The sequence below is a fragment of the Chionomys nivalis genome, chromosome X, assembly GCF_950005125.1.
Source record: "Chionomys nivalis chromosome X, mChiNiv1.1, whole genome shotgun sequence".
Taxonomy (NCBI): domain Eukaryota; kingdom Metazoa; phylum Chordata; class Mammalia; order Rodentia; family Cricetidae; genus Chionomys; species Chionomys nivalis.
The window spans coordinates 2,317,557-2,333,770 of NC_080112.1; the positions used below are offsets into that span (position 1 = coordinate 2,317,557).

The following is a 16,214-nucleotide window of genomic DNA, read 5'->3' on the forward strand; positions in this document are numbered from 1 at the left end:
GCCTGATCTACAAGAGCTAGTTCCAGGACAGGAACCAAAAAGCTACGGAGAAACCCTGTCTCAAAAATCAAAAAAAAAAAAAAAAAAAACAAAGTAAAAATTTAAAATGCATATTTTGGAAGAAAATATTCTTAAAAATATATTTGATGAAGGGATGTCAGTAATTCTTTGTAAGAAGACAAACAACTCAGTTAAAATGGGCAAAAGATCAACATACTTTTCAAAGGAAATGTGAATGGCCAACAAGTGCATGCAAAGATGTTCAGTGCTTTAGTCACGAAGGAAATGCAAATCAAACCCACAATTAGTTACAACTTCCCCCACACTATAGAGTGGTTCCACTAAGACAGACAGGGGAAACTGGACCTCTCATACAACAGCTATTAGGGATATGAAATAATGCGAGTGCTTTGGAAATGTTTGGCAGTTCTTTCCCCAAGTTAAACAATGTGTCACCATGTGAACCAGCTCTTCCACTCCTAACAAAGCGCTCAAGGGAAATAAAAACACGTTCACATTGGAATGTGCATACAAATACTCATAGCAGCTTTATTTGTCTCAAACTGGAAAGAATGTAAATACTAACTAACAGGCATCAACAGACATTGGGGGGCATGTATACAATGAGATAAATACCAAGTGTGGATATACACACAAACACCTGGAAATATCTAAAAAATGGCACTGAGAGACTAGACAAACAATGTGGAAGTCCACTTACAAAGAAGGTAATCACCAGTGATGGAAAGCAGTGGTTATAAGGACAGGAGGCAGGGAGGAGCAGAAAGGAGGAATTATCATAAGATACTGAATGTTTACTGACTTGACAATAAGGATGGTTTTAAGGGTACAGACACCCATCACAATCCATCCACAATGGCACACTTTAAGCTGTATATACCCCTACCAATCTACCAAAGAATATTAATGAGTCAGGAGGCCTCCAAATGCACAGTAAGCCTTCATTTCTGCTCTCACCATTCTTGGGTAATGGAGAGAGACCAGGCTTAATCAGTCCTATTGAACACAAAAGGAGGCACTGTTCTCACAAATGTGCAAGGCCTTGAACTTGATGCTACTTGATACAAATGTAAAAAGTCTTCAGAAGCCAGGCATGGTGGCCCAAACCTGTAATTCCAGCACTTAAGAGTTAGAGGCAGGACGGTTAAGAGTCGAAGGCCAGTCTGGGTTATACAAGCTTAAAACAACATCCCCCCAAAGAAATCCTATCACAAAGAAAGTGTCCAGGAATCTCAGAGGGCAATTGTTTTGTGAAATCACAGATGAATTGGGGCTCAAAAAAACATGAAGGCAGCTACAAATGCCAGGGCTAGTGGGGACTCAGAGGAAGGTGGCTGGGGTCATTCGAGTCCTTCCTCTTCTTTCGCACTACCTCTTCATGGTGGCTGTCTCACTGCAGAGATTTCACAGACCTCCAAACTATCTAAATGACCAGAGTGGCTGGTAAGGTTTCACTCACACCCCATAGCAGTTCTCATTAACACTGAGTTCATTTCTTGTTTAGGAAAATTGCTCCTCAAATGGAACCAGCTAGGGTCTGACTTCCTACACATGGCATCCTAGGTGCTCCATACTCTACAGTAATTGAGGTCCCGACTCAGGACTGTCCCAGTCCTCCCGACTCAGGACTGTCCTAGTCCTGTGTGCATTCTAGGTTTGCCTAATACACATCCTCCCCACTCCCAATCAAGGCACTTTTCAGCAATCCCCCACACACATACACCTGAAATCCCTATATTCTATTCCTTGCCTGGAAAGCTGCAAGGTGGGTGCTTTCATGCTGCCTGAAACTTGGTAGCAGAAAAAACAGAAGGCAGGCATTGTGGTGCCTCTTCGGAGACTGATGAAGTTTTCTGATAAGGAGCCTGCTGGGCAATCCTGGTCTCAGAGTTGCAGTATGGGGGCCCTGTGAAAAGCCTGCACCCTGGGCAGACTAAGACAGGCCCTCCCACATGGGAAGCAAGCCCTCCCCAATAACTCTAGCATCACTGGGCTCTTTCTAGGTTAGAGTTGACTTTTGCTTGTAACCTTGAACCCACTAGCTGTCTGTTTACTGTAAGCCCTCTCTACATGGGGGATCCCCTTTCCAAGTAGCTGTCGGCTTTTCACCCAACAAAGATGTTGAAAATTCCACCTCATGATAAATTAATTCCGAGACGACCACCTATGAGTTTCCTGGGACACTGCTATGCCGTTCCCACAGCACCTGAAAAGCAGCCAAAGTCTTTTACAAGGCAAAAAGGTAAAGTTTGGTGGAGGACAGGAAGAGGAGGAACTAGAAAACAGCAGGGATTCTGATAGTTTAAGCTTTTATAATCTAGTTGCCCCTCAAAACACACAAATGAACGATCAGCCCCATTCCCCATCCAGTTTGAGGGATGAAGCACAGGCTTCAGGCACGAAACAAGGAAAAGCACAAGTGTCCCTCTGGTGACTTTTGACTGTCTTCCAGGAGAAACCTGTTCTGTTCATTTTGCATACCTGATTAGCATACCTGAGAGAACTCACTACTTTGCTTGCTGAAAACATCTAGGAACAGGAACTGAAGGAGGAAATGGACCAAGAGTTGTGCTGCTATGTATGTAGGCAACCAGCCTCTGAAGGGCTCTACAGCTCTCCCGGTAGACCCACTTCCTGCTGAAAACGCCTGTACACGACCCTTCCTCTAGGAACTCAGCCTTGGGTAAAGAAGCTGGTGACTGTCTCGGAAGATAGGCATCATTCATTTATTTCCTGGAGCCTTAGAAGTGAACACCCAAAAGTATGTGCCAGAGCTTGCACAGAGCCTCCCACTGTGGGCACCTGCTCTGCGTGAGGCCTAGTAGATCCAGCAATTACTTTACCAGGGATTTAAAAGACACTGTTCCTAGCATTTCTTTTTCTATTGGGAAACCAAAGTGACGCATACTCTGAACTGCTTCCATGGGCCACTGAAGTCAACCACTACATAACTCAAACCCAGCAGATCAAGGGAACAAGGCTCTTTCACTAGTACCCAGGCATGGGGCTTGGAGTGCAGACACAAGGCTGAGCAGCTGCAGGCTCACAGACAGGAGAACAATCACAGGACAAGGAGACAGGGATCTACTGTAGGACACAGAGATAACAGCAAGTTACAAACTGGGGCTTTACACAAAACATTTTATATACATAAAATCTCTCTCTCTCTCTCTCTCTCTCTCTTTCTCCTCTCTCTCTCTCTCTCTCTCTCTCTCTCTCTCTCTCTCTCTCTCTCTCTCTCTCTCTCTTTCTCCTCCCCGTGTATATTCTTATGACCAGGGCTCCAACCAGCCAGCATCCTGGGTTTCCAGGTTTGCCCATATTCTCTTGGCAGGATGCAGCTATCTTTGAACGTCACTCAGCTGGCAGGGGAGGTGCCACCACTCTTTCTTGGAGTGTGCAAGAGCTGTCTCCACTTCACCTGTACCAACAAACTACCCCCAGGCAGTCTTTGGGACAAAATCTTTCTCTCCTCTGGGATAGGAGAGGACTGGAAAGTAGCTTGCTACCCAGGATGCTGAGCTGAGTATGCCAAGGGACAGGTCTCCTGGGGGCAGCACAGGTGGAATCGGACTGCCACTGGCTTCCTTTGCAGTAAAGTGCCTTCTAAAGAGCCAGCCAGGCTTAAGGGAAAGGAGGTGGGTGTTGTTACATCATCATTCAGGGCTAGGTTTGCCACCATGTGCATCAGTCATGGGTTGGAAAGGCCCCTTCCTCCTGTCCAAGCTTTTCTTGGGGGAGGGGCAGGGATGGGACACAGGGCCTGTAGTCTGCTAGGCACATACTCCATCTCTGAGCTACGCCCTGTGTGTGAGGAATTTCTATAAAAGATAAATTCTCCAACACTCTCACATAACAAAAATCTCCATTTTCAACTAATGGTACCCCCAAATAAAAGCACATCCAAGTAATGGCAACTTTAATATGCTAAGAAATGTCATCTTAAAGATAACTGTCTGGCCAGACTCATTACAGGGGCCACCTAAGTGTGAATTCTTAACCTGCTGTCACCACACAGTGGTGGCTTGAAAGGGATTAGCAGACAAATTGGAAGCTTTAGGCACTGGGGCAGGGGGTAGGAATGGCCAATGTGGCCTTCCCTGAGTGCGAGGGAGGAGACTGAAGCCAGGAGGGTGGTGGGGGTATAAATGCTGCCAGGTCTTAGATCCTGTTCCTGTGAGGGACCAGAAAAAAGGGGCTCCATTCCCAAAAAGGAGACATTCAGGTTCCCTGGGTCTTAACCTCTCTGCAAGATTTGGTACAGACCCTCCAAACAGCAGCAGGGCCACATACACAAGGCCCAAGTTTTCACAGACAGTCTAGTCTGCTTCAGAACAGCAGGCTAATTTATGAACTTTTAATGGAATAAAATGCTTTTAGTATATTCTATCTAGAAACACAAACAACTCTTAACGGGAGGCAACCACCCCCACTAACACATTAACAAGAGAAAAGACACACAGGTAATCCCCCTGTAAACTTCAATGTAATTGTGCTTAGAGTTGGCTGGACTCTGCTCCTTCTTTCCCAACCACATCAAGCAATTCTCCTGTGAATGGTAGAAACCAACTCTGTATTATGCAAATCTGCTGCCCTGGAGACCCCATTCACATAGGCACTCATTCACCCAAGCACACACAGAAGTACCCTGCCTAGGCTCCTTGAGGAGCCTTCCCATGCAACCTCTAGGTATCAATTGGATCATCCAGGACTAGGGAGGGAGCCTTCCTTTTCAACTCATCAGGCAAAGAGTAGGGCAGATTACACTGGGTGGATGGGTGGGGAGTACCCTGTCCTTCTGAGTTACTTCTGTTTCACCCTGCCATTCTGAGTTGCTGCCCTGTTTCTGGCCTCAAGGTGAGGATGGGCCCTGGGCCTTCTCGGCATACAGGAAACTTTCACTGCTTTCGCTGTCGTTTCCTTCTGCGGGCTGGGATTCCAAATCCTGGCTGAGCAGCGACCTCTCCTCCGAACCTGAGGTACTCACAGTAATTGACTTCTGTTTCTTGTCATCTTCGTCGTCATGAATGCGCAAATGGCGACACAGCAGCAACTTGTTCTCGAAGACCTGGTCGCAGCGCTCACATACTTGGGGCTTCTTATTGGCGTCAATGAGCTGGGGCTCGGTCGAGCTGCCTTCCCCGGCTTCCTGGGGCTGCGGCTCGTGGGGCCCGCGCCGATGCTCCAGGAGCATGCAGCCGCGCCGAAGTCCCTTTAAGCGGCCACGACGCACCCCACCATGCACTACCTGGTGCTTGAAGAGGTTGGCCCGGCGACCAAAGGCCCGGCCACAGTCGCTGCACTCGTAGGGCTTCTCGCCGCTGTGCACTCGCTGGTGTTGGCTAAGTCCTGAATGGCCGCGGAAGGCCTTGCCACACTCCTGGCACGAGAAGGGCCTGTCGCCGCGGTGGCTGCGCTGGTGGTGGATGAGCTGCGAGATGCCCTTGAAGGCTTTGCCGCACTCCTGGCAGATGTAGGGTTTCTGACCACTGTGGGTGCGCTGGTGCTCGATAAGGTTGGAGCTGCGGCTGAATGCCTTGCCACATTCACCGCACTCGTAAGGCCGCTCGCCGCTGTGGATGCGCGCATGCTCATGCAGAGCGAAGCTCCGCCGGAACACCTTCCCGCACACCCGGCACACGAATGGCTTCTCGCTGCTGTGGATGATCTGGTGCTTGATAAGGTTGAAGCTGCGCGTGAAGGTCTTGCCACACTCCCCGCACTCGTAGGGCTTGTCGCCACTGTGGATGCGCTGATGCTCCTGCAGTGCCAAGTTCCGCCGGAACAGCTTCCCGCACTCGCTGCACTTGTACGGTTTCTCACCGCTGTGGACGATCCGGTGCTTGATGAGATTGGAGCTGCGGCTGAAGGATTTTCCACACTGCTGACACAGATACCGTTTATCGGCGATTCTGGAGTGCCGGTACCTTACAATGAAATTTGGCCTGAAGTCGTGAGGACGCCTCTGCACCATGGATCCCGAGGTGTCTCCGAGGAGCCCTCTTCCAAAAAGTTTCGGCCTTGAAGTCAGCATCTTGCTCTTTATCCCATTTCCTGTAATGACAGAGCCACAAACTGTCACTTCAGGTTTTTTTTTCCAGAGGGCTTCCCCCTCTTTCATTTTCCCACCAAGAAACTGCAGAATAAAACACCACCACCACCACCAACAATAACAACAACAACACATCAGGCAGGCAGAAGGGAGAGCTTCTGCTCTTTCTAGAGGGCAGTAAAGTCTCTTTTCACCCATCCCCAGCAAGGGAGGCTGACACCCCTCACTAAAGAGGGCATTTCACCCAAAGTTTCAGTGTCTACGCCACTTTCCTTAGGCCAGTCCTTACTTTTTACCCTTGCCACTAGCAAGCTGGCTGAGGGCGCCTTGCTCACCAGCACAGGATGCTGCTGCAGTCCCCATTCTGTCTGCAATCCAGGGCTTCTCCCCTCGCTCCAGCTGAGACACCAGGTTAGGCTTAGAGAAAGCAAACCCTGTTCATAGAAATGAAGAAAATCAGCACCTTTCTAGCTAAGGGCAGAATTTTTTTCCGAGACAAAGTTTCTCTGTAGCTTTGATGCCTGTTCTGGAACTAGCTCTTGTTGACCAGGCTGATCTCGAACTCACAGAGATTCGCCTGCCTCTGCCTTCTGAGTGTCGGAATTAAAGAAAGGCCTGTGCCACCACCTCCCGGCTGGACAGAATAATTTTTAAACAGTTCAGCCTGTGTCTTCAGAGAGCAAAGACCTCCTCAGAAAGTATAGCCAAGAAAAATTAGCCCTTGTCTTGTGCTTGGGGGCACCATGTTTCTCCACTAAAACTCAAGTGAGAATTCCAGAAGTTTTATGGGAAAATGTGTGCCCAACTTTTTCTTGATGGTCAAAGAGAACCCAGGGAAGGAACCAGTCTCCCCCCAAGGGGTCAGAGGAGACATTGGTGGTCTGTAGAGTCAGAAAGAAAATGGAAGAGGGCTCATTCTCACAAATCCTTACCCAATTCAAAGCCAGCCAGGGAGCCATCTCAGCTAGAAAGATGCCAGAACAGAGGATGGCCCCAGCTTAGACTCTGTTCATTAGAGGAAGAAGTTGGGACTCATTACTCTTCTCACTCACTTCCTGGTGCTTTTCAGTTCATCCACACAACCTGTGGATCTTGGTTTTGCCTGGAACTGGCAAGATGGACATCCTCTTACAGATGCACAAACACAGGAGGGTGGAGCATGTTGAAGAAAGAAGAGAGCAGCAGGCTGGAAGTTGCCCGGGCTCTTGCCTAGATGTCTCCAGGCTTGGAAACCAAATGCACTGCCTGGCCCTAGCATGGGGTCTCACAGGCAGTGGAAGTGGAAGATGTTGCTAACTTCTATAAAGTAAGTTGAATGTCAAATACATCTGCTGTTAAAAATAAAATGAGTCTAAAATTCTGCAAGTAAATATTCCTGTATAATAGGCATCTGTTTATCTATAGAAAGAAATTTTTGGGCAATCTATGATTTTATGTGCAAAATAAGTCTGAAAGGTCATTACTGAATTTATCCTGAACATTTACAAGTCCATATTATTCTTTTTGATACCACAGCTGATCTACAAGGTGTGGGTCAAATAAAAAATGTACTTATTCTTGGGTTCATAGCAATCAACAAGCAAAAAAATTCAGAATTGGAGTCCAGAGACAGTAGGTGGGACTGGGTGTGTGTACATGGTAGGGTCACTTACCCACTGACACCAAATGGCTGTAGTTCTCCAGCATCACCTGCTTGTAGAGATTCCTCTGTTTGAGATCCAGAAGCTTCCATTCTGTCTTTGTAAAGTACACAGACACATCCTCAAAAGATATTGGTACCTAAAACAAGCAATTTATGTAGTAGGGAATTAAATTCCAGGTTAAGTCTAGTTGAAAACAGTAAAACATGGGAATCCCCCTGCCTCAAGGGAGTTCAGCAGTCAGGAGCGAGTCAGCAGCAAGTAGTACTGCCACAGGAAAGAGGAACAGACAGATGTTGAAAACCTAGCAAAGGGAACTCAGGAAAGCAACAAGCCACAGGGGTTGGGGGCAACGGGGATGGCAAAGCACTCTGCTGGCCTGAGACATCCAAGGCAGCAGAGGAAAACTGCTCTGGGAAAATTCGGGGACAGTAAGGGGGAGGCTGACTACTTACCTTGGGCTTTGCTCTCAGAAGACTGGCTGCCATAGTCAGGGCTCCAACCACAGAGGGCACAGCTGAAAGGCCGAGAGAAGAGCAAAGAGGGTCAGTGAGATCAGGGTGGCTCGGTGCAGCCAACCTCAGCTTGTTTCAAAACCTGCTTTATTTTTCTTGCCAGAGAGTAGCAAGGTGAGACAATGAAGGCTGTGGGGTGTGTGAATGAGGTATGTCCCAAAGAAAGGGTGAATTTCTTTCCCAGAGGCCAGTTTCTGCGCCCTCCTTGGAGGACGAGGCAATGGGTTTTCTCACTCTGGAAGCTTCACCTAGGCTACAGATCACTACACTTTCCTTACATCTTGATGGGGCCACTGCAACAAGGTACCTGCTGCAGGGGGCTTAAAACCATACACACATATTTTCTCCCAGTTCTGCAGGTTGAAAGCCTGAGATCTGGGTGCTGGGGGTGGGTGGGTCCTCCTTTCATCCTGAAGGCTGCTTTTCTTGCCTCTTTCAGTCACTGGGTGATATCCAGTGATCCTTGACTTGTAGCTGCATCCTTCCAATGCTTTCCTGAATCTTCACATGGATGTCTTCTCTATGTGCACTTGGATCCAAATTTCCCTAGTGTTATATGACACTATTCATTGAATTAGGGCCTACCATACTCCAATATGGTCTCATTTTAACCTTACATTTCCAAAGTCCTACTTCTAAGTAAAGGTATCTTCCCAGGCAGTTGGGGATGGGACATGAAGCGATCATTTTGTAGAGACACAAGGCAATTCAGTCCTCAACACATTCCCAAACTTAGCTTTCATGCTTTTCTATTTTGGCCCATTGAGTGGGTCAAAATCCAGGGATCATATACCAACTTTGCTCATATGCTCTCTCCAGCCTTCTGAAAGAAGGCTTTCTCTATCATTGCCTTCTTTTAAAAATTATTTTTATTTATTTTATTTTGATTATGTGTATATTTAAGTACCATACATATAATCCAAGGTACCCAAGGAAGCCAGAAGAAGGTGTCAGATCATTTGGGACCGGAATTACAGACGGTTTTGAGCCACCACGTGGGTAGTGGGAATCAAACCCCAATCCTCTGGAAGATCAGCCAGTATTCTAAAAGGCTGAGCTGTCTCTGCAACCCCCTTCATTTCCTTTGTTTCTTAAATCTCTTTCTTCTGATCCCTCCAAGTTTCCAGACATTCCTGGAAGCTCCATTTATGGGTTCCTCTTCCTTTAGTGTCTGGGTTCATGTTAAAAAACAAAACAAAACAAAACAAAACAGGGCTGGAGAGATGGCTCAGTGGTTAAGAGCACTGACTTTCCTTCCAGAGGTCCTGAGTTTAATTCCCAGCAACCACATGGTAATGAGATCTGGTGCCCTCTTCTGGCCTGAAGGCATACACACAGACAGAATATTGTATACATAATAAATTAAATCTTAAAAAAAAAAAACTCCAGACACACAATTCAACTTCCAGGTACAGAGTGATAGCTGCTAGTGAGCAGAAAGAGAAGAGTGGGGGCAGCGTGAGGCACAGTGGAGTGTGAGCTACAAGAGAAGAGTGGGGGCACTCTGATGAGGCGATGGTAGTCTGAGAGTGGCAATGTGGTTGCAAGGGAACACAGGCAATAAAAGTCCCGGATATGGTTCTCTGTCAGTGGTGTTTGTGTTGCTAAGAACTGAGATGATGGACACAAGCAATGAGACTGGGTGAGGGCAGCAGGAAGTTGTTTCTCATTCCAAGGGCTTGAAGGTCGACAGAATAGATAAAGTTTACTTTAGCTTCGGAGTTCTGTGCATCAGTTAGTATAGAAGCTTGTCAGGCAAATGACCATTTCAAGAATGTTGTTCAACTAGACTTGAGAGTCCTGAGTGGAGCAGCAGAGAAACCAGGAGGAAATCGAGTGTGGCAATGGCTCGAAAGAGTTTTGATGTGCCTGGTGGGCAACTAAAGCTTGTTTGTTTGCCAGTGATAAGGCCACAGAAGAAAAGAAGAAGGGATGGAGTCTAGGGAACACAAGGACAGCCAAATATTTACCTGAAATTTAAACTTTCCCCCGATCCCTTGATGAACTGTCAATCAACATTGACCAATTATAAAGTCATGTTTCTGATGAAGTTTCTTTTTTGTAGGGGTGTTTGAGACAGGGTTTCTCTCTGTAACAATTCTGGCTGTCCTGGAACTTGCTCTGTAAACCAGGCTGGCCTTGAACTCACAAATATCTGCCTGCCTCTGCCTCCTGAGTGCTGGGATTAAAGGTGTGTGCCACCATTACCTGGCTTCTGATGAATTTTCTATGACTCACATGAAAAAGATCATTTAAGAGGTTGGAATGATGGCTCAGTGGTTCAGAACATTTGCAGCTCTTCCAGAGGACCCAAGTTCAATTCCTAGTGCCCATTATCAGATGTCTCACTTCCATCTTTAATTCCAGCTCCAGGAGATCAGACGTCTCTGGCCTTTATAGAACCTGTACTCTTAAGCACACACTCATATTACACACACACACACACACACACACACACACACACACACCCCATTTGTGGCTGGAGAGATTGTTCAGTGGGGTTATAGTTCAAGTGTCAAGAATGGAGACTGGATATCCAGCACCTATACAAATACCAGGTGGGTGTGTTGGCCCATCTGTAATCCCAGTACACAGGAAACAGAGACAGGGATCCTTGGAGCAAGCTGGTTAGCTAACACTAACTAGCTCAGTTGAGCAGCCCTGGGTTTAAGTGAGACTATCTCTCCATATATAAGGTGGAGAATTGTTGAAGAGGATACTTAATGTCTACCTCTGGCCTTCATACATACTTATATGCATGTGCACGTGCGCTGCCATGTGTGTATGTCCTTACATATGGAAACAAACGGCCACATATTTTATGATTCCATTTATATGATGTAACGACATTTCACAAGAGCTGATTTGACCTAGTTTTTAGTTGTGGCTAAAATCTTTGTCTTTTAAAGGCAGTGGCTAAGCCCCCATTCCTACCACATCCTATAAGGTCTCAGTCTTTACAGCCACTAAATACTCACCCTGCCCCTGCTGCTTTCTTATCAGGTTCTCAATCAGGGACTAGATCCCAGAAAACTAGATGGCTCCTACAATCCCACAGGGAACTGGTCCAATTCCTGTTATGCACAAGATATCCTAACAGTTTCCCTGTCCCTAAATGCACCTCCATGTGGCCCCAAGTGGCTGTTTTCTCTCATTCAGGGGGACAAATAAGAGAATTCTTGCTGCTTTTATTGTGCTACAATGTCACTGTGTAGCGAACCCCCTCAAAATCTTTATAGAATATACTGAGTCTGAAAGAGGCAAATTCATAGTCAGAAAGCTGGCCTGGGAGCCCAGATATGAAGAATGACGTAGTGGATTCAGGGGTTTCTTCATGAAGCGATGAAAATGCCCTCCGACCAGATTCAGGCTGAGCAGCACAGTGAGTGCACTGGATGCACTAGATAGCTTCCTTTAAAATAGTGCCTTTAAGTTTGAATTTTTAAATTTTTATTGTTTTATGTGTATGGGTATTTTTCTGCATGCATGTTTGTGTATCAGTGGATCATTGGTGCTCACAGAGACCAGAAGCAGGCATTGGATCCCCTGAAATTGCAGTTACAGATGGTTATGAGGTGCCATGTGAGTTTTGGACATCGAATCCGGTCCCTCTGCAAGGGCAACCAGTGCTCCTAACCATAAAGTCATCTTTTCAGCCCTGCAAATGGTGTCTTTTATGGTAAGTGACTTTTGCCTCATCAAAAAAGGAGGGAAAGGAGGCTGGGGAGATGACTCAGTTGATAAAGTGCTTACTTACCAAGAAGGGGGACCTGAGGTAGAGAACAACCAGCTAAGACCTCCCTACATAGACTTCTGGCCTCCCTGCATAGACATGCATCCGAAATCTCACACAAAAACGTACACACATACACACAGATAAGAAGGGAAAGGGGTTCTCTTGATCATTTGGATGTCCACGGGTTACATCTGCATTTCATTATTGATACACTACAACACCAAAGGAGTGTGGAGGAGATGACCCCAGTGTTTCAGGTTAAAATTACTGTTTTAAGCCTGGTGGTGGTGGCACACACCTTTAACCCCAGCACTCAGGAGAAAGAGGTAGGCGGATCTCTGTGAGTTCAAGGCCAGCCTGGTCTACAAAGTGAGTTCCAGGACAGGCTCCAAAGCTATGGAAAAACCCTGTCTTGAAAAACATATATATAGTTTTAAAGAAACAACATGAACATGGGGAAGCAGCATGCAGATCTGTGAGTTCGAGGTCAGCCTAGTCTACAGAGAGAGTTCTAGGACAGCCAGGGTTACACAGAGAAACCCTGTATCGAAAAACCAAAAATAAGCAAACAACAAAAAACAAAACCAATCAACTGAACAAACAAACAAACAAAAAAACCCAAACATGATCCAGGGAGATGACTCTGCAGGTAAAATCACTAGTCATATAAGCCTGACAATCAGGATTTGATTTCTGGAACTCACATTTTAATCAAACAAAACATATGATGGTGCAAATCTGTAGATGAAATTGACTTCTCCAAATTATCCTCTGATCTTGTGTGCATCATGGTGCATTCTCTCTCACACTAAACAAAAACAATGCAGGTTTGTTTCCCACTATAATGGCACCATGCTGACACGATCCATTTCAGAGAAGTCAGAAGTCCACTTGCTTCAGCCCATCCCTCCCCACATTTGAGGTGGTACACTTCTGTGTCCTTAGAGTCAGGCCCATGGACATGGTTTTACCTGTGGAAGGATAGACCCTTGGAAGTGATAGTCACACAAGGGGGTTACACATCATTGTCTGTCCTTGAGACCTACCCCCTGAAAGTCAGGCATGATTTCAGCTCTTGCCAAGACACAACAAACCTCATGGGGATCCCAGGTAACTACTATGTAATTCCAGTCTGTTGGATGGCATGCTCGTGTGTGTGTGTGTGTGTGTGTGTGTGTTTGTGTGTGTGTGTGTGTGTGTGTAAGCTCTGGAAGAAGCTTGGTGGAACTGGAGAACATCTGCCTCCCATTGGCTACCTTTGTGGGCCTCCAGAACACAGGACAAGCTGAAAGGTGATTCTAAGCCTGGAAGCTCAGGTTTGTCCCCATATAAGGTTGGGCCTGTCTGAGGCACAGTAGGCTGGGGTCTCAGGGCGATCATCTAGGAAGCAGATCAGTCTGTAAACAGAACAACCCCTCCCCCTAGGCTTTGGTCCTGCCAAGGGTCTTGCTTACAGACCAGCTTCCCCCACTCCTGCTTGCAAGGAGCAGGAGGGGAGGAGGGTGAGAAGCCAGGACCTGTGGTGCTCAGAGCCTCAGAGCACCATCCTACAGGCTACCACGAGGTGGGGCACTTTTCCCAGACAGAGAAACCTTAACCCCACCAAATAAACAGCAAGAAAAACATTCAGAATCCTCCTTATTTATATCACAAGGGGGTTTGGGGCCTTTTCATCTACAAGAAGAGAGATGTAGGTTACTTAGGGTGGAACTTTCCTTGGGGTCTAGCAGCTCAAGACTCCCAAATACCTCTTCTCCGCCCCACCTGCTGTTCTTGCCCTCACTCCTGACCTGGTAGAAGAGCCAGAGAGGGCCATCTGAGGAGTCTGTCCCGCCAAAGCCCTCAGGGGTCTCCCCTGTGACTACAGGCCCCAGGCTTAGTTCTAGGAGGCAGGAACCAAGGCTGGTCTAGACAACCATGGCTGATCCTCTGAATAGGTGGGCCAGATCCTGGCCTTTTCTGCCCACAGCCTTACCAAAACTGTCACTCAGAGTAAACTCACAAGGCCCTTCCCAATTCCTCCCTCAGCTGTAGTCTAACTGGCCTCTCAGGAGTCAGAACACTCTTGCCTCAGGACCTTCGTACCAGCTATTCCTTCTGTCTAGAATATTCTTCCAAAACAGAAGCATGTGGCTTATTATTTCATCGCCTTTTCTAGTCACAGCACCTAAGCTTGCAACTGTGCCTTTTTCAGCTCCTACTATCTTTCATTCATCCTATGCAGCTACCATTTTAAGCTCTTTATGATTCATGGTCTGTGCTGTCACTAGAACTCCAACCGTAGAGCAGAGACTTTTGCCATCTCCTTCTCTGACAGATCTCAGAGAAGTCTGTAAGAACCCGGCTCATAATGGGTCTTGGCAGATCCTTGATAGACAGAACTAGTCATCCTAGCACTGCAGTTCCCTGTTCAGCTCTGCTCACTCTCTCACCCCCTTTCCCACCTCACTCTGCTCTTACCTTCCTAGGCATTGGCTTGGTTAAGCTTATTGCTCTTCCCTTGAATGGGGGAAGCGCGCTGGGCACTGGTCAACACACACAACCCTCCACTCCTAAGAGCCACAGGATTTTGACGTCCTGTCTCAGTGTGGGGGCCCTTAGGGATTGTGCCTGCGGACTGTTGGCCAGGCACCCCTGTGTAACAGTGCCATGATCACACAATTTGAGCCTGCCTGGAGGAGTTTCCCACACCCGGGGTGCAAAACCCAAATTACCTGGGTAGATCAGCAGTGCAATGCTCCTGTGCCAGACCTTGTGTCAGCGTCTGAAAATCAGGAGAGAAACGTAAAAAGATGGCTTCAGTTCCCTAGAGCCCAGCCCAGGCAGGCTTCTCTTCCCCGAGGCGCTAGAAAGGGGCATTCCAGAGCCACTCTGCCCAGTCCTTCCAGTGTTGGCCCACAGCCCAAGGCTTCCCCAAACACCTCCGCCACCGCTCCACTTTCCAACCTCCGGCCACCTGTGCCCACCCTTCCGCACCGCTGCTGAGATGGGCCTGCGACCCGCAGCGCCTCTCTTTTCCAGCCTGTCTGCTTACCTGCGCGCCACGCAGGTTTGGTCTTCCCTCTGTAACCCTACTGTGGGCAGAACCGAGGCTAAGGATGCTGCCTCCGAGAAGCTCTCCCGGGAGGCGCCCCTGAAAAACTCAGAACTCTCAAACTGTTGTCGATTTCACCTCTGTTCAGGAGATTTATACTGCGTGGCTGTCCATAAGCCAGGTCTGCCGCTGCTGCGGAGGAGCGGGGTGCGCAAGCAGTCAGGGCCGGAGCGGGGGCGGCGGCGGCGGCGGCGTGGGAACGGGGCGCAAAGGGGGACACAGAGCATGCGCGACGCTGCAGGAGGGCGGTTCGGCCGGCTCCGGCCCGCTCCTGTCCTGCTCCCGCCCCACTCAGGCATCTGGTCTCACTCCCCCATGCACCCGGGACACTTCCGTTTTCCGTCTGGGTTACTCTGAAGCAGACGGGTTTCAATGGTCACCATATCATAGTCCTGAAGTAGACAAGGGCTGTCGACCCCATATCATTGGTGACGCACCTCTCATGGATCAGACCATTGAGCAATCCATCCATCCATCCATCCATCCATCCATCCATCCATCCATCCATCCATCCATTTTGCTAGCATCAAGTGGCCGGGCCATGGTCTCCTAATAAAAGACCATGCCTGTGAGCAGGAAGGACAAAGGATCAGAAAGGGAGTATAGGGCATGAAGGGGAATTTAGGAGGTGGCAAGGTAGAGATGAAGAGAAGAGAGGAAGTGAAAAAAGTGGAGGTGCCCTACTGAGCACAAGGACTTTCTCTGGTTACTCTATGTGGTCAACAAGCCAGACCCCCAGGGTAAGCCATTAGGAGTGCCATTTCCCCACAGATCACCATCTACATAGTGGAACCAATATGGAAACCCAAGGGCTGGGCTTGGACACTTCTCTTTGGACAGTTTTGAGATCTTCCAAGAAAAAAAAATTATGACAAAGAGCAAAGGATAAAGAATAAGGAAAAATCAACCACATTGCTGGTTCTACTGATGCCTCCCAACCCCGACTGCTGGGAACTGAGCTGTATCTTCCCTTATAAAGCTGATCAGGCCAAGCCCAAGGCAAGGAGTCCTCTGCAAGTCCGTGATCCTACTGTCCTTTGTCCCAGGCTTAGGGGGAAGGCTAGGACCCCCCAGAAAAGATGCTTCTGGCAATGAAGAGTGGAGAGCATAAGGGGGCAAAAGCAAGCTCTGCTTTGGAGCCCCTTTCCTAGAACAG

General features: G+C 47.8%; 1 protein-coding gene across 1 annotated transcript; it reads right to left on the minus strand.

Moving 5' to 3' along the window:
* Positions 1-549: 549 nt before the first annotated feature.
* Positions 550-15,208, minus strand: Zfp92 (ZFP92 zinc finger protein). The gene is made up of 6 exons (XM_057760485.1): positions 14,999-15,208; positions 14,679-14,728; positions 8,169-8,230; positions 7,726-7,852; positions 6,409-6,507; positions 550-6,075 (listed from the first exon to the last, which is right to left on the minus strand). Exons 3-6 carry the CDS (start codon positions 8,199-8,201, stop codon positions 4,874-4,876), a joined length of 1,461 nt encoding a protein of 486 aa, XP_057616468.1. The 5' UTR covers positions 8,202-8,230; positions 14,679-14,728; positions 14,999-15,208; the 3' UTR covers positions 550-4,873.
* Between the last annotated feature and the right edge of the window lie 1,006 nt (positions 15,209-16,214).

What these genes read in the sequence shown, in the direction of transcription:
- Zfp92 (XM_057760485.1), bottom strand. Translation starts at nt 8,201, where the DNA reads ATGGCAGCCAGTCTTCTGAGAGCAAAGCCCAAG. An exon ending in TTCTGAGAGCAAAGCCCAAG is followed by an intron (nt 7,853 to 8,168) that starts GTAAGTAGTCAG and finishes TGCTTGTTTTAG; the next exon opens with GTACCAATATCTTTTGAGGA. An exon ending in TGCAGCAGCATCCTGTGCTG is followed by an intron (nt 6,076 to 6,408) that starts GTGAGCAAGGCG and finishes CTGTCATTACAG; the next exon opens with GAAATGGGATAAAGAGCAAG.